Raw genomic sequence first — 23745 nt, 5'->3', positions numbered from 1 at the left:
AGGGGGAGCCGGGGAGCCACCTCTCCCGAAGGTGGGACAGCACCAGGGCAGGCCTCTGTGGAGCCCAGGGACGAGGGCTGACTTGTGCTGTCAGTCACCTGTGGGCATCTCACCCCCTCGCCGCCTCTGTGCTCTGGAAATGGGGTCAGAAACAATTTTCTTCAACATTGTACCTTCTGGCTCACCTGGTAGGCCTCTGCCCAGAAGAGGTCACTGTAGAAGCCCAGGGGTGCTCAAACCAGGGAGATGGGAATTAGCCTGAGCTTGCTTGCTTGCTTTTTCTTTTCTTCTTTTTTTTTTTGAGACAATTTCATTCTTGTTGCTCAGGCTGGAGTGCAGTGGCATGATCTCAGCTCACTGCAACCTCCGCCTCCTGGGTTCAAGTGATTCTCCTGCCTCAGCCTCCCTACTCCCTAGTAGCTGGGATTACAGGCACCCACCACCATGCCCAGCTAATTTTTTGTATTTTTAGTAGAAATAGAGTTTCACTATGTTGGCCAGGCTGGCCTCAAACTCCTGACCTCAGGCGATCCACCCGCCTCAGCCTCCCAAAGTGCTGGGATTACAGGCGTGAGCCACCGTGCCCCGCTTATCCTGAGCTTTCTAAAGTGAAATGGCAGAGCCAGCTTACAGGTGGCAAGATGCCTCTCCTCCCTTTCCCTGTGATGGTGAGGTGGGCACAGGGGTCCTCAACTCAGCCCCGCCTTCTCCAGCCCTGCAGGCCTGCACCCTCAGCTTTTACCTTCATCCCACCCAACCCTTGGCCTAATTAAACCCAAACGCTTGCTGGTTTCCCCTATTCCCTGGACCACGAGGAGGCCACTTTGGGTCTCTTCACCGGATTCCTTACCTTCATAAACTAAACCAACAGGTGCCAGATCTGTGTGCGGTTTTCCCTTTGGTGCGATGGAGCACACAGGCAGCCCCCTCTCAAACCCCAGCTGCACTGTCCTGTTTAGAGCAGTTGTGATAAGCGGGACTGTACACCTCTGCACCTGCTGACAAATGTGCACACAGGAGAAGTGGGGGCACAGGTGAGACTTGGAGGGTACCTATTCCTGTAGGACACTGAAACTGCCACTTTTGTGTGTGTGTGTGTGTGATGGGGTCTTGCTCTGTCGCCAGGCTGGAGTGCAGTGGCGCGATCTCAGCTCACTGCAACCTCCGCCTGTCAGGTTCAAGCAATTCTCCTGCCTCAGCCTCCCAAGTAGCTGGGATTACAGGCGTGCTCCACCATGCCTGGCTAATTTTTGTATTTTTTGGTAGAGACAGGGTTTTGCCATGTTGGCCAGGCTGGTCTCGAACTCCTGACCTCAAGTGATCCACCCACCTCGGCCTCCCAAAGTGCTGGGATTACAGGTGTGAGCCACCCACCGTGCCCGGCCAACGCTGCCAGATTTTGAGACTAACCAGGAAGTTCATCTCAGGCAGACAGGGTCTGGGCCTGGGTAGCGTGTGCTGCATGCTCGCCTGATGGGGTGTCACCATGTGCCAAGCCAGGTATGAGGGATCTCACGGCTTGGTGGGCTCCTGAGACATGGTCCCTTCTCCCCATCTGACAAGCTCAGGAGGAGCCTAAAAATGTACAGGGTCTTTGTCTAGGGGACATTAAAAGACAGTGAGGCGTGGTGGACAGAAGGCAGTGGCCAAGGCTTCAGGATGCCTTGTATCTAGGGTGGCTCCCCCACTGCATGATGGCAGGCAGGCCACGGAACTCCCGTGTCTCAAACACCATGATCCGCAGATTGGCAAAACTTGGATCCTACCTGATAGGAAAGAATAAATAATGCTAAAAATCTGGTTCTGCAATCTCAAATACTGCAAATGGTTTTCTCCCATCCTTTCAATCCTGTGACTTGTGTTTACATTTCTGCCAATGTGCTTTTAAAACAACATGACTGTGTTGCTGGGTGTTTACACTTGAGAAAACGTATGTAAACGTTTGTTGTAAAATTGTGAAGCTAAATGCACCTTTGCTGTTCTGTGATTAATGGCTTAGCCCTCTAGACTGTGAGCTCCTCGGCAGGGACCAGGTTTTATTGACTTGGTTTTCCAAGTGTCCTGCCTGGGGCCTGGCACATAGTAGGTGCTCAATAAATGTTTCTCGAGTGCCCTCTGGGTGTGTATTCCTGTGTGACATTTTTCTAGTGCGTGCTGGTCCCTGAAGTGTGGTTCTCAGCACAGGGTGGTTGCTACAGTGACTGTGGGTGGGAACTTCATCCCCACATTGTGGCCAATAGAGGTCTCCCCAGCCTCAGCCAGGACCCTGGGGACTATGTGAGTGTGTGTGGCCAGCAACTGCGTGTGGCACCTCTGGGCTTCCAAGAAAGAGTTGGAGAAAGTGGGGCTGAGGATGTGACTCCAGCCGAGGCTGGAAGGACCTTACTGACGGATTGCCTAGGGCTTTCCTACTCCACACTGGCTTGGAGTCCCTGACCCTGGTCCTGCATCCTGGTGCAACACTGGGGAAGCTCTGCACAAATGTCGGTGACTCTCAGGGCTGGTGGTGGCACCTTCATCCATGTGGTGCTGAAGCCCAACCATGCGTTTAGTTGAAGAGGTTGGGGAAAAGGGTGCCACTGCCCCTGACTGCTGAGCCACACACCCATTCTCTGACTTCCCAGTCCTCCTTGGCTCTCTGAAGCCAGCCACCTTCTGCCCTCCCAGCTGCCTTCCTTGGGATCCAGGTGTGGAAGATCTTTTGGGATACCTAACAAGGAAAAACTTTCTACATTCCCAGTACTTTTGACACCAATGTTAGTGGGGAGGGGGGCGCCCACACCAATTCTCCACCTCTCCAGACACCAGCCGGCTGTCCTAAAATTCAGTTCTGACACTCACTACCCAGAGTTAGCCCGGACCCCACAGGTCTTCGAAGGGCTCAGTCCCAGCAGACTGCCCCTGCTTTAGATACCAGTTCTAGGTCCCAGCTTGTCACCTGCACTTCTGACCAGCCCAAATTTGGAAGTTCCCACAACCCCCTCCTTAGGTTGGATAATTTGCTGTAATGGCTCACAAAAATCAGGGAAACAGGCCGGGCGTGGTGACTCAGGCCTGTAATCCCAGCACTGTGGGAGGCCGAGGCGGGTGGATCACTTGAGATCAGGAGTTGGAGACCAGCCTGGCCAACATGGCAAAACCCCATCTCTATTGAAAATACAACAATTAGCTGGGCGTGGTTGCGGGTGCCTATAATCCCAGCTACTCGGGAAGCTGAGGCACGAGAATCACTTGAACTCAGGAGGTGGAAGTTGCAGTGAGCAGAGATCACGCCACTGCCCTCCAGCCTGGGTGACAGAATGAGACCCTGTCTCAAAAAAAAAAAAAAAAAAAAAAAAAAAAAAAAAAAAAATTAGGGAAACATTTACTTAGGTTTACTTACATTTACTTACATTCCCTGATTTTTGTGAGCCATTACAGCAAATTATCAAACCTAAGGAAGGGGTTGTGGGAACTTCAAAATGGTTTATAAAGGATGTCACACAGGATATAGACAAACAGGTAATGAGCTACTGAGGGTGAGGTTCAGAACCATTCCAAGCACAGGAGCTTCTGTCCTAGTGGAGTTGGATTGAGCCACCCCCTCCTGGCATGTGGGTGCTGTCACTGACCTGGAACCTCCCAAACCCCATTAGTTAGGGTTTTGATGGAGGCTTCATTAGGCACAATTGATTAAATCATTGGCCACTGGTGATTGGTTCAATCTGCAGCCCCTCTTCCCTCCCCGAGGTCTGGGGTAGGGATGAAAGTTGCAATCCCCTAATCACGTGGTTGGTTTCTCTGGCCACCAGCCCCATCCTCCAAAAGTCATCTCATTAGTGTGAACTCAGGTGTGGTGAAAAGAGATTCATTATGAATAACAAAAGATGCTCCTCTCTCCCCATCACTCAGGAAATTCCAGGAGTTTTAGTTCTGGGCCAGAAACCCCGGATGAAGACCAGATATATATGCCTTTTTTTTTTTCTTTTTTTTTTTTTGAGTCGGAGTCTTGCTCTGTCGCCCACACTGGAATGCAATGGCATGATCTTTGGCTCACTGCAACCTCCACCTCCCGGGTTCCAGTGATTCTCCTGTTTCAACCTCCTGAGTAGCTGGGATTACAGGCGCCCACCACCATGCCCGGCTAATTTTTGTATTTTTAGTAGAGACGAGGTTTCATCATATTGGCCAGGCTGTTCTCTTGGCCAGACTGGTCTCGAACTCCTGACCTCGTGATAACTCCTGCCTCGGCCTCCCATAGTTCTGGGATTACAGGTGTGAGCCACCCACACCCGGCTGTTTTTGTTTTTGTTTTTGTTTTTTTTGAGACAAGGTCTTGCTCTTGAGGCCCAGGCTGGAGTGCAACAGCATGATCTCGGCACACTGCAACCTCTGCCTCCAGGGTTCAAGCAATTCTCCGGCCTCAGCCTCCCGAGTAGCTGGGATTACAGGTGCTTGCTACCACCATGCCCAGTTAATTTTTTGTATTTTTAGTAGAGATGGGGTTTCACCATGTTGGCCAGGCTGGTCTTGAATTCCTGACCTCAGGTAATCCACTTGCCTTGGCCTCCCAAAGTGCTGGGATTACAAGCGTGAGCCACCGCACCTGGCTGATATCTGTCTTTTTATATCACAATGCTGGTAATCCTCCCTTTCTTGTGGACAAAGCTAGTCTGAGACAAGGGAACAGTCGCCCCTGCCCCCCTTGAAGAGAAACTGGAGCATGTGGGAGTGCGAATGGGAATGGGGGACACTGGCTAGGCCCCTGCCACACCCCAGTGGTGGAACTGGTCTGGTCCAGGCCCTGAGGCTTTCCAACAGATGCTCCTGCAATCTGAGCTTCCTGTTTCTCTGCAGAAAATGTGGTAGTCACCCCCACCTCCACCCCACACACAGCTGAGCTGCTGTGTGGCTCAAATGAGACTCTGCATTTGGGGCCCTTTGTAAACTGTAAAATCCTGCACACCCCTAAGGTGTGGTAGAAGATGGGGGCTGGGATGGGAAAGGGTCTCTAATGGACTTGCAGACCCTCTCTGCCACCGGAGTCTCTTGGGAGGGGGGCACCCTACTGAGGCTGCTTGCAGGTGCAGAGACAGGGAAGGGGCTGCAACACCTCCTGGGGTGTCTGCCTTCCTACCTCCCTGAAGCCAGGTGCCTCAGCCCAGAGCCATCATGCCACCAAATCTGCTCAGTCCTTTTCTCCCCTAGAGAGAACACCCTCATTCTCAGGACAAATGTAGTTCTAGGATGGAAAGTCTGTCACCCCGAAGGGCCCGCTGAATGCCAACACCTCCCGGCAGTTTTACTCTGTGTGTATGTTTTCAGCTGTTCAGGTGGGAAAGCCTACAATCATCTTTAACCCCTCTCTCTCATAACCCCAACCCATCCGAAAGCCTATTGGCTGCACCTTTCAAATACGTCCCAAATCTGATCACTTCTCACTACTTCCACTGCTGCTGCCTGGCCCCAAGCCACTGGCATCTCTCCCTTGAATTGTCGTAAAAGCCTCCTTGCTAGTCCCCCGGGTCTGCTTCTGTCATGCCCTTTCACTCAGTTCTCAACCCGGCAGCCAGTGAGATCATGTCACTCCGGCGGCAACTCATCCCACTCCCAGGGAAAACCACGACGGTAGCCCACCAGGCCTGGTTCCCATCGCCACACACCTCCTCACTCACTCTGCTCCAGGCTCATTGGCCCCTTGATCTTCAAACAGGACAGGTACGCTCCTCTGCCTGTGTTGCTCTTCCCCTAGATGTCTGCAGAGCTCATGCCTTCACCTCCTTCACGTCTTTTTTTTTTTTTTCTTAGCCTCCCAAAGTGCTGCGATTACAGGTGTGAGTCACCACACCCGGCCTCCTTCAAGTTTTTACTCAAGTGTCACCTTCTCAGTGAGGGCTTCATGAACGCCCTCGGTACTGCAGTTTATCTTCCACCCTCTCACCCCTATACTCCTGATCCCCCTTAGCTGGCTCTGTTTTTTTCTGATGTCACTTAATACTGACTCTCTTGTTTGTTGTGTGTCTTTCTCAAAGTGAAAAGTAAGCTCCCGGAGGGCAGTTTTTTTGCTGTGATCTCGGCTCACTGCAACTGCTGCCTCCCGGTTTCAAGCGATTCTCCTGCCTCAACCTCCCAAGAAGCTGGGATTACAGGCGCCCGCCGCCATGCCTGGCTAATTATTATTATTTTTTTTTTTTTTAGTAGAGATGGGGTTTCACCATGTTGGCCAGGCTGGTCTCGAACTCCTGACCTCACATGATCCACCCACCTCGGCCTCCTACAAAGTGCTGGGATTACAGGTGTGAGCCACCGCACCTGGCAGGCAGAGATCTTTATTTTGTTCACCAATCTATCTAAAAGCCTAAAACAATGCCTTGCACATAGTAGTTGCTCAATAGGGATTTGCTGAATGAATGAATGAATTTGCAGATTTAGAGAGGGGGTAAATGTGTGGCAGTAATTCATCTTTGAGGATAACTGGGAGGGCTCATGGATTTGAGTAGGTGAAATTTGAACTGGATCTTGAAGCGGTTCTGGAAGCTGAGGTGGGTGACGGGCAATCATCTATCAGCTTGAACAAAGGCATGGAAGGAAGAGAGATTGGCAGCAGGGTGGGAGTTAGGGAGAAGTGTGATCAGTGATAGTTAGAGAGGTTATTGCAAAGTAATGTGAGGCCAGATTGAGCAAAGTTTTGAAAGCAGGTTAAAGGCTTTTCCTACAGCCAGGACCAGCTACATAATTTGTGGGGCACAGTGCAAAATGGAAATGCATGGCCCCTTTGGTCAAAAATTTCAAGATGGTGGGCCGGGCGTGGTGGCTCATGCCTGTAATCCCAGCAGTTTGGGAGGCCGAGGCAGGTGGATCACTTGAGGTTGGGAGTTCGAGACCAGCCTGGCCAATATAGTAAAACCCTATTTTTACTAAAAACATAAAAAATTAGCCAGGCGTGGTGGTGGGCACCTATAATCCCAGCTATTCGGGAGGCTGAAGCATGAAAATCACTCAAACCTGGGAGGTGGAGGTTGCAGTGACCTGAGATCGCACCACTGCACTCCAGCCTGGGCTACAGAGCGAGATCCAGTCTTTAAAAAAAAAAAAAAAAAAAAAATCAAGATGGTGACAGCAGAACATTAATCCAAGCTCAGGGCCCTCCTAAGCACAGGGCTCTGTGTGACTGCATGGGTCATGGGTCCATGAAGCCAGCCCTGCCTATAACCTGTGAGGGAGCTGGTGATAGCTTTCTAACAGAGCAGAGATGTTATTGGAGCTGGACTTTGGGAAGATTATTCTGACATGTCTGGTGCAGTAGGTTGGAGGGAGTCTAGGCAGGGAGACAAGCTCAGCAGCCTTGTGCAAAGCCAGCGAGGAAGAGAAAAGGATAGTTAGGGTAGGGGTCGGGGCTGAAGATCAAAGGGCAAGGGTGAGGCAGGGGTTAGAGCTAGAGTGAGAAGCTTGGAGAAGATGGAGTCTATTTAGACGAGAGCGTGGACCAGGGAGAGACTGCTGGAACACCGACCACCAACTGCTTCCTCTCTCTTTTCCCTGCTTTCCAGACCCTGGCATTAGAGGTGATACCAGGCACAGGAATCAGCAGTGTGTCTCCCTTTGGCCACCAGAGGGCAGATGATTCTCAAGGATTGAATTTGGGTCGGGGGAGTGAAATATTCTCTGTCCTCTTCTATCTTGCCCTCACCTTCATGGGTGTGCCTTCACCACCTTCTTCCTCAACGGTTGGGTGCCTGAATAGAGCTAGCATGGGGCATGGGGAGCAGTGCTGGAGTTCCAGGGATTTACTAAGAGTGTAGTGATACCTGTTGCCTTAGGAAGTACTTTCATACCCTGGTAATTACATCTGCTTAGATGCCTATTTCTCTGATTGGTGGGATGAAGGCTGGCTCAAGATGCTGTAGCTGGGAGTTGGAGGTCAAATAGCAGGGGTCCAATCAGCAGTTTTCCCAATAACTCTTGGGGCCTCTCTGCTCCTGTACCTTTGGGAACCTGTTGCCTGAGCCTGGTTTCTGACTTCTGTGGTGCCTCTGCCTCCTGCCCACCTTAAGCCACTGACGGGAGGGTGTGGTTCCAACATGTTCCAGGTACTATGGGTGAGGACAGCTTGGCGCTGGGGAAATCAGCCCAGGATACTGCCTGTCCTTGGTAACACAGTGTAAGGGGAAGTGAGGAGTGGACTGCAGTTGCCATACAGACTTCCTGTTAGTCAAGGGCTCTTCAAAGCTGAGGACCTCCGAGTTCATGAATCCAGTGGCTTCACTTTACTGATGGGGAAAATGAGGCCCAGAGGAGGAAAGAAAATAAACTTTAAATGTCTTATCTTGCAGAGGCATTTTAAAAGGTAATTGAAATTTAGAAATGTCATTTCGAATGTCAACGCAGGAACAAAGCCATAGGAAAGAGGAGCCTAAACTCAGTGATGTTATGTGATTTTTCTAAGATCACGCAGCATTTGCGCTTGGCAGAGCTGGGGCTGAAATGCAGGGCCCTGGACGCTCCCGCATCCGGTGCAGAGGATGCTGCCCTGGGCCTTCCTGGGGCTTTGCCGAGCCCTGCAGACTAGATGCGGGAATGCACGGATGGATCCAAAGAAGCCAAGATAGACGGTGGCAGACAGGCAATAGACTGATGCTGCGTTTGACAGGTATGTTGATAGGCTAGATGATAAAAAGAAGATGGATTTTATGAGCTGACCGACAGATGGACAGAAATGCAGATAGGAAGCTGCTATAGAACCAGAGGATGCCAATCGCAGGGACGGCTAACAATCTTGTTTTGTATTTAGTCAAATCACAAGCACGAACAGGTGACCCATGCTTCCTGTTCAAGGTTTGAAAATACCCGAAAACTGACGGAAAGACACGAAGCGAATCAGATTCCGAGAGTCACCCGGGGAAACGACCGGGTGCTCGGAGGGCCTCGGGTGTTGCCGGAAATGGCCGACGACCGCCCTAGGCAGGGCGGTGGGAGGGGGCGCGGCCGGCTCAGCACGCGGAGCAGCTTCGGGTATTTCCGGAAACTGCCGAAAGCCCTCTTGAAGTGGGCGGGGAAAGGCCGGTGGGCGTGGCTGGATGTCTGTGGACGGGGGCTGAGGGGGTAGGTAACCGGGGTCGCTTCGTGGATTTCCGTAAACAGAGCCGAAGCTTCGTCTTCTTACGAGGAGGTGCGCGCGTCCCCGGGGGTTACCTTCTTCGGCTGTTTCCGGAATTCACCCGTAGTCTGTGGCCGGGAGGAGAAGGCGCGCCCCACCTCCCGTTTCCAGCCGCTTCGGATGTTTCCGGCTGCTGCCGGCGGAAAGAGCCGAGGGCCGGCGGTGGTGGCGGCCATGTTGGGAGCAGCAGGTCCGGCGGCGGCTGCCTGTGTGCCGGGCGCGGAGCAGTGCCGCTGAGGGCAGGGGAGGAGCGAGGCAGGCGGCCGGCTGCGGCGGCAGAGAGTAGGCGGAGCGGCGCGGCCCGGCCGAAAGGCGGCACAGCCCAGCCGGGGGTCGGGGGGGTGCGGTCCGGAGCCGCTCGGAGCCGGCGCGGCCTAGCCCGAGCGGCGCATCCCCGGGCTGGCGTGAGCGGCTGCCCGGCCTCCCCGCACCCCCGGCCGGGGCCCATGCGGCGGGTGCTCCTGCTGTGAGAAGCCCCGCCCGGCCGGGCTCCGCGCCTTCCCTTCCCTCCCTTCCTCCAAGCTTCTCGGTTCCCTCCCCCGAGATACCGGCGCCATGTCCAGCGCTCGGACCCCCCTACCCACGCTGAACGAGAGGGACACGGAGCAGGTAAGGAGCCCCGAGGGCTCCCCGAATTCTCTGGCTGGGCCCCTTGCACCTTGCGGAGCCTCCTCCCTCTTCTGCTCTCCTCGTGCCCCTGCTGCCATCCTGCAAGCCTCGGCTGCCCTGTCATCCGGCTCCCGGCTCCAGCTCCGCACATCCCGCTTCCGAGTCCTGACCTGGGACCCACCTCGTCCTGACTCCAAGCTGCACACTTGTGTTTCTGCCAACCCCCTCTCCCCTCACCGCCCTCCTGCGCTCTTCCGTGTCACCTCCCCAGCTTCCCTTTCTCTTCCCTTTTTCTCTCAGGGGCCTTTCTGGTCTTCCTCCACCCACGCTTAAAGCAGCCACCCTCCCGCTCCTCGAATAGCAGCACCCCGCGATTTGCCACAGATCGTTGTCCACCTCTCCCTTCGTCTCTCCTGCCTCGCTTCCCCTCCGCCCGCACCGGTTCTGCCAGTCTCTGGTTATCACCCTCAGGGTCCTTGCCCTGGACTGCGCTCTCGATCCCTGGCCCCTTGCAGTTCCCCCAGCTTTTTCTATCCTGCTTCTTCGTTTTCCAAATTGTTCTCTCCCTCTTGCTTGCAACCCACCAGCTCCACCCTCATCACCTTTCCAAATCCTTCGCCTACTCTTTGCTCATCACTTTCCCTTCTTTGCTCCAGGAGCTCCCTGGATCCTGGCGCTGGCATTTGTCGCTTCCGTGTTTCCCCACAGCTGTCATGCGCATAGTTTTCCCACAGGTTGCCTTTGGGGTTCCAATCATCACTCCCTTCAGAGTCTTTGGATCCCTCTTGTTCTCTTGCCCTCGGGTTTGGCTTTTAGGTCCTGGGGTCTCCTGTTTCTCTCTGTGAGGGTTCTACTAGCCTACTGGGCTCTTCCTCCCAACCGAAAGACACTTGGCCCCACCGTATTAACACAACCTGTTGCTCAGTCCTTTCCCAGACCTCGCTGCATCACAATTTTTGCCTTTCTGTCTTCGTACGCTGAAACACAAACCATGATGACTTTCTGTGTCTTCACTCCCGTGCCTGGCACTTAGAGTATTTTCTTTCTTGCTTGTTGCCTTCCTGTTTCTCCACCCTCACCGCATCTTCCTTACTGTACCTTTTACTCAGCGTTGCCTTTCATCTCCACGTTAGTCTCCTGCCTTCTTCATGTCCTGTGTATCCCCCCACCATGCTTGTATCCATTCTGTTCCTATTGGCTAAGTCTTTGTAATTCCCAGGAAGTCCGGGTGTTTTGCATGCTAGTTTCTCGAGCTACATCTCAGCCTCACGACTCCACGGTCCCCCTCATCCTGGCAATCACTGCTATGGTTTGTCACCCAAGTCTTAGCCTTTCTGTGTCATCTCACTTTTGATCCCAGAGGCGTCCACTTTCCACCCCTCCCCTTTCTTTTACCGTCTCTAGCGTCCTTTGCTGACTGCTCTGTGCAGAGGCCCCTGCCTGTCATACCTTTCTTGGTGGAGAACTTTACTAGGCCAAAAAAACTTGACTTGAAAAAGAAGTGCTTCCGCCCCGGGGCTGCTGTGCTTTTTGCCTTCTTTCCGCTCATTCCATCCTTTATGTTTCCCTCTTACTCCCCTCTTTCTTTGTAGCCCGGTAGAGCGCTTGTTATATTCTCTTGCATGTGAACATTCTTTGAAAAGTCTTACGTCCTTTCATTTACTGTGTTTTTCTATTTTGTTACCCCTGGCTCTCTGTCACCTGGGCAGTTAGGAACTCAAAAGAAGTTCTAGGCAGAGTTTTTCTCTGCAGGGTTGATCCTTTCATTACTTGTGGATTATTTGCTTCTAGGGGTGAAATAGGGGTTGAGAGGGAGGGATGGTTGATTTCCATTTCATCACTGGGTTCGGCAGCTGGTTCTCATGGGACAGGTGGGTCTTCGGAGACAGAGGAGCATGTTCGGTGTCTCGCAGTCTTTCTCTCCCTTGCCTGCCGGCTGTTTATCTCTCCTTACTGGGAATTGCTTTCTCTAGGCCCTCTTGAGGTTGCTTTTTCCACCCTTTTTCCTCTCACAACCTCTGTTTTAGCAGGTAAACCCTGCTTAACCAGAGAACTTTCCCAGACTGTTGATCGTGAGCTGGTAGGAGGAGACCAAGTGACTGACTGGCACCCTCAGGCATTTGGGGAGTGGCGATGGAGTGCCTACTCTCTCAGTGAGGCTGGTGGGGAGCATTGTGTTCAGCAGAGCAGAGTAACAGACTGCCTCAGTGTGGTTTCTTTGTGCTGTCACTACATGTAAATGCATTATTGCCATGGTATTTTCCTGTGATATGTGTGTTGATTTCCCCTCTTCCTTACACGCCTAGTGTACTGCTGAGCATATAGTAGGGATTCCACCGTAGTGCGCATCCACTGACTTCATGATAGCAGCAGTCAGTGACCATTTGGAAATGTAAGTAAGCTCTTTGATAACTTTGCCCAGAGCAGTAGCTGCATACGTTGTCATCCTGTTATGATTATTGATTACCCATCCTATTTCTACTCTTTATGGACTTAGATTCTCCTTAGCCCCTTCATACCTTCTACTGTTCTCAGGGTAGCCAATCACTGTATCGACTTAATATGAAGTCTCATTCCAGTAAAAGCAGGGACTTTGGAAGACCTTGGATGCACCTATCCCAGACACATTCCTGTATTCTTTCTTTCTTTTTTTTTTTTTTGAGACGGAGTCTCATTCTGTCACCAGGCTGGAGTGCAGTGGCGCAATCTTGGCTCACTGCAATCTCCGTCTCCCGGGTTCAAGCGATTCCCCTGCCTCAGCCTCCTGAGTAGCTGGGACTACAGGCACGCACCACCGTGCCCGGCTAATTTTTTGTATTTTAGTAGAGACGGGGTTTCACTATGTTGGCCAGGATGGTCTCAATCTCCTGACCTGTGATCTGGCCTCCCAGAGTGCTGGGATTACAGGCGTGAGCCACCACGCCCCCGCGCTGGGCCTGATTCTTGTATTCTTTAAAATAGGAAAAAAGACAGACAGCAGCTCCTCAGGTCACAAGGCCAGGTATATCAAACACTGACCTCCGAGAATAGATCATGCCACCAAGTGAAAGAAACCTCTTCTTGGTCCTGTTGTGATTTTAGCTAAAGTAGTCATGGAAACTTGGTCATTACTATAGTCTTAATGTTATTTTTTTTAAAAAGGGGATTTAGTTGGGTTGATTTCCTCCCCTAAAGGTCTTCTGTCACCTTATTTAAATTTAAATTATTTAAACTGGTTTTACCAGAAAATAGGTAAACAAACACCACTGGTTGTCTCCAGTCTCTTTTCTTGCTCTTCCTCTCCCTCTTCTTTAAAAATGTGGCTGATGAGAACCTGTTTCCAGGAGCCCTTTGATCACTCTGAAACACACAGACACAGAAAATGTTGAAGCATAAAAATAAACCTTGCGTTGCAGGGAGATTGCCTGTTTGCTGTCGACTTCGCTTATAACAGTGAAAGTAGGAGACTAAAAAAAAAGTCAAGCCCTGTCTTTAAGATGGTTTTTGTGACACCTGATTCCAGATGTGCTTGTTCACAGCCATAGACTTCTTGCTTTTGCAGAAGGAGGGTTCTAATCTGGGGCTGGTAGCTTGGGGGATTGTTAGTCTGTGAGCTGAGCTTTCAATTCACTTCTTTTCCAAATGGCTCTGCTGGCCTGGAAGCTTGGCAGTTGTGAAAGCAATCAGCAAGATGACTGTTTGCCTTCCAGCCAGCAGCAGCAGTCACAGGCAAGCCTGGAGAAAGGTCCAGCTTTCAGAGTTCACCTGCTAGAGTTCATAACACCTGGGGGAGAGGCTACTGGATCTGGGACCTGCCCCACCTCTGAGCCTCAGAAACTATGAGAGAGGGATTGAGAGAAAACTTGCCCCACTCCTGCTACAGTGGGAAGGGAGGGGGCAGCTGTCAGGCTTCTAGGTGGTGAGTGGCATTGTTTATTCTCTCAGTTCTAGAAAGGGGAGTTTGGAAGTACTGGTGAAGAAAACAAAGTTACAAGATCCTATAAATAGCCGAAGTACTCCAAACACTCTTCATTGGACCCCATTGTTGACTCTGGACATATATATAATCTTTTTTTTTTCTCTTTTTGTTTTTTGGACACAGAGACTTGCTCTGTCACCCAGGCTGGAGTGCAGTGATGCCATCTCGGCTCACTGCAACCTCCGCCTCCCGGGTTCAAGCTGTTCTTCTGCCTCATCCTCCCGGAGTAGCTGGGACTACAGGCGCCTGCCACCATGCCTGGCTAATTTTTGTATTTTTAGTAGAGACGGGGTTTTGCCATGTTGGCCAAGCTGGTCTCAAACTCCTGACCTCAGGTGATCTGCTGGGTAAATACATTTTTTTTGTTTTTGGTGTCACTTAGGTAGATTGGATGAGCTAGCTAGCATCTCACTCCACACTCTGAGCTGTGCAGCAGTGTGTCCTGGTGCTAATTCTCACTCTGTCCTTTGATTCTGGCCAGGGGCTCCTTGATGGTGCTGCCTTCTGGTTAGGAATGTGGGTGAATGTCAGACCAAATAGTGTCACTTTCAGCTTGACCGTAGGGATCTGGAATGATGTGTTGTTAGAGCAAGGGCTTTGGGAGTCCTTGGAGTTCGTAACCTTTGAACCTGGTAAAAGTAACTGTACCTAGTAAACTATAATAATTTCTCTCTGGTCAGGCACCATGGCTCATGCCTGTAACCCTAGCACTTTGGGAAGCCAAGGCAGGAGGATTGCTTGAGGCCAGGAGTTCAAGACCAGCCTGATCAATAAAGTGAGACTCCATACCTACAAAATTTTTTTTTAAATTTAGCTGGGCATGGTGGCACATGCCTGTGGTTGCAGCTACACAGAAGGCTGAGGCAGGAGGATGGCTTGAGCTGGGGAGGTCGAGACTGCATTGAGCTGTGTTTGTGCCATTGCACTTCAGCCTGGGTGACAGAGCAAGACACTATCTCAGGAAAAAAAAAAAAAAATTACTTTTCTCCAGTTTATGGACTTTGGGAAGTAGCTAAACAGATGGATATAAGGCAGTTGTTGAAACTTGGCCTGCTGCAGGTTCAAATAAAAGTTTACACAGGGATAACTGAATCTTTCAGACTAACCAAAGATTGGGCTGGAGATTTTTCTCAACATAAATGTCCTAAGCAGAGCTGGTGCCTGTGAGGTAGGAAAAGATTGAGACTGTTTGCTTAAGAGGTTTGCAGGGTTAGAGCTCTTGGGAGTCAGAACTTCTCAGACTAGATTGTTTCCCCTTTGGACAGAACAACCCAATTCTCTGTGGGCATTTGATCAGGACTAACCCAGGCCTTCATGAACTCTTTCTCATTGAGCACTTAGCCACCTGGCTGGCACTACTCTTCTCCCGGGAGCTTCCATGAGGTTCCTATATATGTATTATGTCGACTTGAATGAATATTTTATGTCTAGAGTGCAGCCAAGCCTCAGACTTTGTGGCCCATTATCGACAAATGGGGTAGGGGGTGGGCGCCACCTTTGGCCCTGTGATAGCTTCTCTGCTAAATGGACTCTCCCCAGCAGCACTTTGAAGCCCGTTAATGGATTGGAATGAAGTAACCTCAGCAGATGGAAAGAGTGAGGAGGGTGGTCATCTTCCTTCCCTGAGACTGCCTGATGAGGCTTTCCTACGGTAACCAGGGCCAGCCCCTATTCCCTCTGCTTGGTTAAGCTGTGGACTGGAGCTGCTAGGCCTCTGCTTTGAGAAGTGTAGAAAGGATTTTATTCTCTTTTAGCCATGGTGGGGCCACCAGTTTCCCCACTTTCCCATCAAAGCAAAAATTGAGAAGGATGTGGAAAGGGTGGGTGGAGTTTAAATCTGGCCCTTCCTCCTTCAGTGGAAGTTCAGCAAAATGACAAACCAGATAGGTGGCTGAATGTCCTTCTCTTGACGGGAGATTCCAGTATTTGTACGTTTTGTGCTTGAAGCTTGGATTCTCCAGGCTACCTCCCAGCCTTCATCAAACAGGAGTGAGTCACAGAAGTGTTATCTATGCATTTTCCCCCTTCTGTCTCAGCAAAGGGAAGAGTAAGCCTTTACAAACCTGTGGGGGAGGAAGTCACCCTCTTCCCACTGCTGGAGAGCCAGGCTATCCCCAGGTTAACCCTGAAAGTTCTGACTCCTGAGCAGAATGTTACTGCCCCCCGCCCCCTTCCTTTATGGTATAGGCCATTGAAGGTCATTGCTCATCTTTTTTTTTTTTTTTTTTTTTTTTGAGACAGTCTTGCTCTGTCACCCAGGCTGGAATGCAGTGGCACGAGCTCAGCTCACTGCAACCTCCACCCACTGGGTTCAAGAGATTCTCATGCCTCAGCCTTCCAAGTAGCTGGGATTACAGGTGCGCACCTCCACACCTGGCCACTTTTTGTATTTTTAGTAGAGACGGGGTTTCACCATGTTGGCCAGGCTGGTCTTGAACTCCTGAACTCAAGTGATCTGCCTGCCTTGGCCTCTCAAAGTGCTGGGATTACAGGAGTGAGCCACCGTGCCTGGCATCATTGCTCATCTTTTAGACTGAGATGTTACAGCTGATTCTAAAACAACACCAAGAGAGAGTCTGGCCTCTTGATTTCCAGTTGTGTCTCAGAGGAGGAGGCATCACAGTTCCTCCTCTTGCCCTCTAGACAGCTCCTCCTCTGATGAATATAAATAGGCTAGATCCCTTTATCTTCATATCTGTTTTTGTCTAGAATGTTTCAAGTTTCTCAAGTTAGGTGTGGTGGCTCACATCTGTAATCCCAGCACTTCGGGAGGCCAAGGCAGGAGGATCACTTGAGCCCAGGAGTTCAAGACCAGCCTGGGCGACAGAGCGAGACCTCATTTCTACCAAAAAAAAAAAATTTTTTTTTTTTTGAGACAGAGTCTTGCTCTGTCGCCCAGGCTGGAGTGCAGTGGTGTCATCTCAGCTCACTGCAACCTCCGCCTCCTGGGTTCAAGTGATTCTCCTGCCTCAGCCTCTTGAATAGCTGGGATTACAGGCGTATGCCACTGTATCCCACTAATTTTTGTATTTTTAGTAGAGACAGGGTTTCACTATATTGGTGTCTTGAACTCATGACCTCGTGATCTGTCTCAGCCTTCCAAAGTGCTAGGATTATAGGCATGAGCCACCTTGCCGGCCAAAAAAATTTTTTAAAAGTTATCTGGGTGTGGTAGCACGTGCCTGTATCCCAGCTACCTAGAAGGCTGAGATGTGAGGATCACTTGAGCCTGGGAAGTTGAGGCTGCAGTGAGCTATGATCATGCCACTGCATTCCAGCCTGGGCAACAAAGTGAGACCCCATCTCAAGATAAATAAGGTTTGTCAGTCCCTGTGGGGGTTCTTTCCACAGATGTCTGTCTTTGGGTTGGCGCTTCCCCCACTTGCAGTTATTCCTTACATTTCTCATTTGAAAATGGCAAAAACGGCAAAAGTAAATCCATTTCCTTTTTACACCAAATTATTAGTTTTACGCTTATAAAACTAAATGAACAGAAGATTTGGTAGGAGAGGAGGGGAGATGGACACTGATACTGGTGGCTAGGTGATCCTGAGGGACAACTGGTGCCGGACAGGAAGAGAGGAGGGCTGTGTTCAGTGACTGGCTCCCAGCCACCTTTTTGGCCTTTTTCTTTTTAACATGAGGAAGGCGGAGCAGACCAGGGGCTTCTCTGTAGAACCAGTCAAGCTGGTTTTAGGCAGCCTCGGCCTATTTTCTTGTGTGCTCTTTGGGAAGTTGGCAATATGAAGGTCGGCCTCCTTTGGGGCTGTGTTCGTTGAGGCGGAAGTTTGGAAGCCATCTATTGTAAACAACCCCCTTCTCCCCAAACACTGAATGGGTCTCTGAGCTGGTCCTTCACTCCAGGGAGGAGGCTTTCTCTCCGCCCTGTGCTGAACTGAAGGCAGCTTTGCTTTATACACCTTTCACTGAAAGCTCTAAGCCATAGCTCCTTCTTGTGGTCCCCCTTCCCAATTCACAGCTTGGCAAAAGGCCCTCAGCCTGGCCAGGAGGAAGGAACTGGGTCTGCCTTTGGCTCCTCATTTATGGGTCTGGAAGAGGATCAGGACTCCTTACTGCTATGATTTGGCTGCTAAATTCAGTGACACCCCAGGCCTTTTTTGGTCCATGCAATGGGACTGTCTCTCCAGGCCTGCTGGGAAAGAAAAGAGAGAAAAAATAGCTTTTGGTCTGTGGCAGCTTACAGGGACTTCAGGAAACAACCTGTAGGAAAGGTGGGAGCTACGGGTCACCATGTGTGACCTGCAATAGCAGTAGGGAGTCTTTCTCAGGGAGCAAGGCCCAGCCAGGTAGGATTGTTTCCCAGTCTCCCAGCTAAGCAGGAAATGCCAAAATATGAATGTTTAGCAATTAGTGAGTGTGACTACCTGCAGACAGAGCTCCAGCCTAGACCTTGTCCTTGGGGGCTGGTCGCCCCTGTTTTTACTACAGTGAGCTACTCATTGCTTCTAATTACCATTTCAGTATGAGTTTTGCTTTGTTTTCTGATATCCCACGTGCAGCTCCCTTTTTTCTGCACCTTCTTTTTGTTGTGTTTTTTTGAGACGGAGTCTTGCTCTGTTGCCCAGGCTGGAGTACAGTGGCACAGTCTCAACTCATTGCAACCTCCGCTTCCCAGTTTCAAGCAATTCTCCTGCCTTAGTCTCCCAAGTAGCTGGTACTACAGGCGCGCCACCACACACAGCTAAGCCTTTTTTTTTTTTTTTTTTTTTGAGATAGAGTCTCGCTCTGTCGTCCAGGCTGGAGCTTACTGCAAGCTCCGCCTCCCGGGTTCACACCATTCTCCTGCCTCAGCCTCCTGAGTAGCTGGGGCTACAGGCACCGGTCACCATGCCAGGCTAATTTTTTGTTTCTTAGGTTTTTTTTTTTTTTTTTTTGAGACGGAATTTCACTCTTGCTGCCCAGCCTGGAGTGCAGTGAAGCGATCTTGGCTCACTGCACCCTCCACCTCCCAGATTCAAGCAATTCTCCAGCCTCAGCCTCCTGAGTAGCTGGGATTACAGGCATGCACCACCACGCCCAGCTAATTTTTTTTTTTTTTTTTTGGAGACGGAGTCTTGTTCTGTTACCCAGGCTGGAGTGCAGTGGCGCGATCTCGGCTCACTGCAAGCTCCGCCTCCCGGGTTCATGCCATTCTCCTGCCTCAGCCTCCTGACTAGCTGGGACTACAGGCGCCCGCCACCACGCCCGGCTAAGAGACGGGGTTTCACCGTGTTAGCCAGGATGGTCTCGATCTCCTGACGTCGTGATCTGCCCGCCTCGGCCTCCCAAAGTGCTGGAATTACAGGCATGAGCCACTGCGCCTGACTGTGACACCTGGCTAATTTTTGTATTTTTAGTAGAGACTGGATTTCACCATGTTGGCCAGGATGGTCCCGATCTCCTGACCCTCGTGATCCACCTGCCTCTGCCTCCCAAAGTGCTGAGATTGCAGGCATGAGCCACCGCGCCTGACCTTATTGTTTTTAAGAGACAGGGTCTCACCCTGTCACCCAGGCTAGTGTGCAGTGGTGTGATCATAGCTCACTGCGGCCTCAAACTCCTAGGCTCAAGTGATTTTCCCACCTTAGTTTCCAGAGTATTGGGACTACAGGTCATACCTGACCCCTCCACCTTCTGGACTTTCACTCACCCCATCACTCCCTACTTCTCCGCCACAAAAGACTGTCATTGGCTATCTTTGCATGTAGTGTTGAAGGCACTTGGAGATTGTTGCTTTGTCTTTTTGCCCATGAAAGTTTGAATTAACCGGTTCTCCAGTCACAGGAAGTGGGGTTCCTTAGGCCAGCTCCATGTCACATAGCGTACTGATTATGTTGAGCTTATGGCACAGCTGAGTGGAGAGTCCCACACTTTTTGAACACTTTTTGACTTCTGATAAGTGGTTCCACTATGGTTAAAAGCAGGTTTGGTGGGCTGGGCGCGGTGGCTCATGCCTGTAATCCCAGCACTTTGGGAGGCCAAGGCAGACGGATCACTTGAGGTCAGGAGTTCGAGACCAGCCTGACCAACATGGTAAAACCCTATCTCAACTGAAAATACGAAAATTAGCCTGGCGTGGTAGCATACACCTGTAGTCCCAGCTACTCAGAAGGCTGAAGCACAAGAATCACTTGAATCCGGGAGGTGGAGGTTGCAGTGAATAGAGATCATACCACCGCACTCCAGCCTGGGCAACAAAGCGAGACTGTATCTCAGACAAACAATAAGAGCAGGTTTTGTGGCTAGATTTCCTGTATTGGAATCCTGGATCATTGTCTCCTGTCATCTTAGGTTCCCTCTGTGTCTGTTTGCTCATCTGTAAAATGGGAGAATAGTACCTATCTTATAGGTATAGCTGTTATGAGTATTAAAAGAGTTAATGAATAGAAACCTTTTAGAATAGTGCCTGGCACAGCAGAATAATCATTGCCATTATTGTTCCAGTTGAACAACACAGTGAATTTTATCTGAGCACCACACAACTCTAGGTCAGTGTAAGGGGTGATGTTTGGAATTTCTCTGTTATCAGTTGAAAAAATCTTGTTCTCCTGGCATCTTCAACCCATTGGGGTCCTATAGGCGCTTTTTCTAACATCTCTGTTTTTTGTTTTTTGTTTTTTGTTTTTTGAGATGGAATCTTGCTCTTGTTGCCCAGGCTGGAGTGCAATGGCACCATCTTGGCTCACTGCAACCTCTGCTTCCTGGGTTCAAGCAGTTCTCCTGCCTCAGCCTCCTGAGTAGCTGGGATTACAGGCACCCGCCACCATGCCTGGCTAATTTTTTTTTTTTTTTTTTTTGTGTATTTTTAGTAGAGACGGGGGTTTCACCATGTTGACCAGGCTGGTCTCGAACTCCTGACCTCATGATCTGCCAGCCTTGGCCTCCCAAAGTGCTGGGATTATGGCGTGAACCACTGCACCCGGCCTAGTTTGCTTTTTTACCAGTCATCTATCTGAAAAAAAGTGGAGTGCTACTGGAGAGATTCATGTACTTCTGATAACACTTTTAGCTCATGTTTTTTTTTTTTTTTTTTTTGAGATGGAGTCTCGCTCTGTCGCCCAGGCTGGAGTGCAATGGCCGGATCTCGGCTCACTCCAAGTTCCGCCTCCCAGGTTTACGCCATTATCCTGCCTCAGCCTCCCGAGTAGCTGGGACTACAGGCGCCCGCCACCTCGCCTGGCTAGTTTTTTTTGGTATTTTTTTAGTAGAGACGGGGTTTCACTGTGTTAGCCAGGATGGTCTCGATCTCCTGACCTCGTGATCTGCCCGTCTCGGCCTCCCAAAGTGCTGGGATTACAGGCTTGAGCCACCGCGCCCGGCCTAGCTCATGTTTTGTAAGGCATCAAATATTAAGTAGTTTTCTTGATTAAAGTAATCAAAAAATCACCACCCGCTGCCTGCCTATATTTCTGTGTTGCAAATGATGGTGGTGGATGTGTAGCCTCATCTGTAGCTAGAAGGCCAAATCCAAAGTCACCAGAGCTTGAGTTTTTTGAGAGTTGAGATCTGTGTGTCAAAGGGGAAGCCCTAGGGTTCTCTGCAGCACCAAGATCAGGGATTCATACCATCATGTTCCTTTCTTTTTTCTTTTCTCTTTTTTTCTTTCTTCCTTTCTTTTTTTTTCTCATGGGTTCTTACTGTGTTGCCCAGGCTGGTCTTGAGTATCTGGCTTCAAGTGATCCTCCTGCATTGGCCTCCCAAAGTGCTGGGATTACACACTCAGCCATGTTCCTTTCTTCAAGTAGGGTATTGACCCTTTGGCCACAGGAGAAAGCACCCAGTTTTTCTTAAAGACCACGTGGGAACCTAGCAGCCCATGATTGTAGGTTCCTTTTTCCCTTGTAGAGTGGCCTTCAAGGGCAGGTTCTTGTTACCTCCCTTTCAGAGACCTGAAGGGACACAGGCATTTCTGCTCCTGGGAATTTGTGGACTTTGAATCTGGAGCTCAGATTTTGGTCTCCATTGGTTGCTTGTTTATCTTCACCACTTGCCATTTCTGGAGCCTGCATGCCTTCTCAGAGCAGCAGGTAAGTTGCTTAGTTTTTTCACATTGCAGCTGTGACTGGGGGAAGGTAACAGTGTCCCCTTAGAACTCATGGAGATGCCAGGCATAGTGACTCACACCTGTTGGGAGGCTGAGGCAGGAGGATCACGTGAGGCTGGAGGATTGCTTGAGACCAGCCTTGGCAACATGGTGAGAGTTCATCTCTACAAAAATTTCAAAAATTTTTTTAAAAAGAACTCATCAGGAACTATTTCTTTCATTGTATTTTCCTCTTCCTTTTGCCCCCTCTGCTGACTTGTTTCACTTTCATTTTTTGTTTGGTTTCTTTGAACTCCCTTTCTTCATTATCATGTCCTTGTTCCAGTCCATCTTAGGTTTTTCATTTCTTTGTTCCACTCTCCCTAACCTGTTTCTGTGCCCTGTTTATGTCGTGGCTCAGGGTATGAATTTTGATAGTCCAAGATCTCCTTCAGTTATAGAATCCCAGACCACCTGGTCCTTTTTTTCTCTCGTTCCTCTGATTTCTGTACATTTAAGGATTCACTGCTTTAGAAAACATGGTGTAGTTTTTGTTTGTTTGTTTTGCTTTTTGTTTTTTTTCCATGTTTCTGGAGCCACCTCTCGCAGTAAAGCCAGTCTTGGTGACTTATTAGGGACAGCATTCTGGTTTCCCTGGTGACAGCGTTTAAACTGATTCTAGACTGTTTTCTCTAACCTATCAGGAATGCCCTGTCTTGGGAGAGATCTGGAGAGGTACTTGAGAATTTTGGACACTGTAATATTGAATTCGGTTCTAATTGTGATCTGGAGACCCTCAGACTGTTTCAGGTGATGCACGAAGTCAAAATTCTGTTCATCATAATATTAACACAGTGTTGCCTTTTTCACTCTCATTCCCTCACCAGTATACAGTGACATTTTCCAGAGGCTAAATGATGTGTGGTGACATCACATTCTTCTGGCTAATGAAATGTGTAATTCTGTATTCTTGTGTTATCTATAATTTTTAAGGTAGTACTTTAAGGTAAAAATATGGAAGTTTTCATTGATGAACTCAGTTTGTTCTCAGTACTCCTGTGCTCTTACTAGCTTTCTTCAGTTGTAAGTGCTATAATCTTTTTGTACACTTCATTACTGTCTAATAAATCCTTATTTTGAAATCCCAACATTTTCCTGGAACCTTTGAGGAAATATAAGAAGTAAGTACTACTTGTAAAAGTTTCTTGTAAAAACTTTTGGGAAGGCTGGGCGCGGTGGCTTATGCCTGTAATCCCAGCACTTTGGGAGGCCAAGGCGGGCGGATGACGAGGTCAGGAGATCGAGACCGTCCTGGCTAACATGGTGAAAACCCGTCTCTACTAAAAATACAAAAAATCAGCCGGGCGTGGTGGCGGGCGCCCGTAGTCCCAGCTACTCGGGAGGCTGAGGCAGGAGAATGGCGTGAACCTGGGAGGCGGAGCTTGCAATGAGCCGAGATCGCGCCACTGTACTCCAACCTGGGTGACAGAGCGAGACTCCATATCAAAAAAAAAAAAATTTTTTTTGGGAAAACTAATTTTAAAAATTTTATTGACAACTTATTTTAGCACTTTAAAATAGAAAAAAAATTATAATATTTCCCTTATATGTAAGGGTGAATTGTTGGCTTACAAAAGGGAGATTAGAAGACTTGCTTTTTCAACCCATAGCTGCAATTTGTATGTTGAAAAATACTAAAATGGACATACCAACAAGTATAAAGGAGAACTCTAAAGAAACTGGGCAAAACTGTAAATAAGAACTAAAAAAAAAAAAAGCAGAAAAGAAATAAACTATAATGAAAACTATCTTCCCAGTTTCATAAATGTTCATAATGTACCTTACTGTGTCTTATGCGATAGAACATTTTCATGTAGTATTATGGTACCAGTTAAGTTGTGGCATTCTTTCAAGATCATTTAGAGTTTAAAGAAAAAGGACTTGTGTATTTTATGCGTGTGTACTATGAGCTCTTTAAAAGCCAAAATTTCTTCCAGCTTTTTTTTTTTTTTTTTTTTT

The 23745-nt window shown here is 49.5% G+C and overlaps 1 protein-coding gene across 4 annotated transcripts in view; it reads left to right on the top strand.

The window, feature by feature from the left end:
- The first annotated feature begins 9114 nt into the window (after nucleotides 1-9114).
- MARK2 (microtubule affinity regulating kinase 2) overlaps nucleotides 9115-23745 on the top strand; it is a 76136-nt gene continuing 61505 nt past the window's right edge. For all 4 annotated transcript variants that reach the window (XM_025356504.1, XM_025356502.1, XM_025356503.1 and 1 more), the window contains exon 1: nucleotides 9115-9745. In XM_025356504.1, the coding sequence (XP_025212289.1) occupies nucleotides 9692-9745 (54 nt within the window). In that variant the 5' untranslated portion in view covers nucleotides 9115-9691. The remainder of the gene's footprint in view (nucleotides 9746-23745) is intronic.

Source organism: Theropithecus gelada, chromosome 14 (assembly GCF_003255815.1).
Source record: "Theropithecus gelada isolate Dixy chromosome 14, Tgel_1.0, whole genome shotgun sequence".
NCBI classification, from domain to species: Eukaryota; Metazoa; Chordata; class Mammalia; order Primates; family Cercopithecidae; genus Theropithecus; species Theropithecus gelada.
Note: the sequence above shows the minus strand (reverse complement) of the source record. Positions and strands in the feature narration are given on the sequence as shown.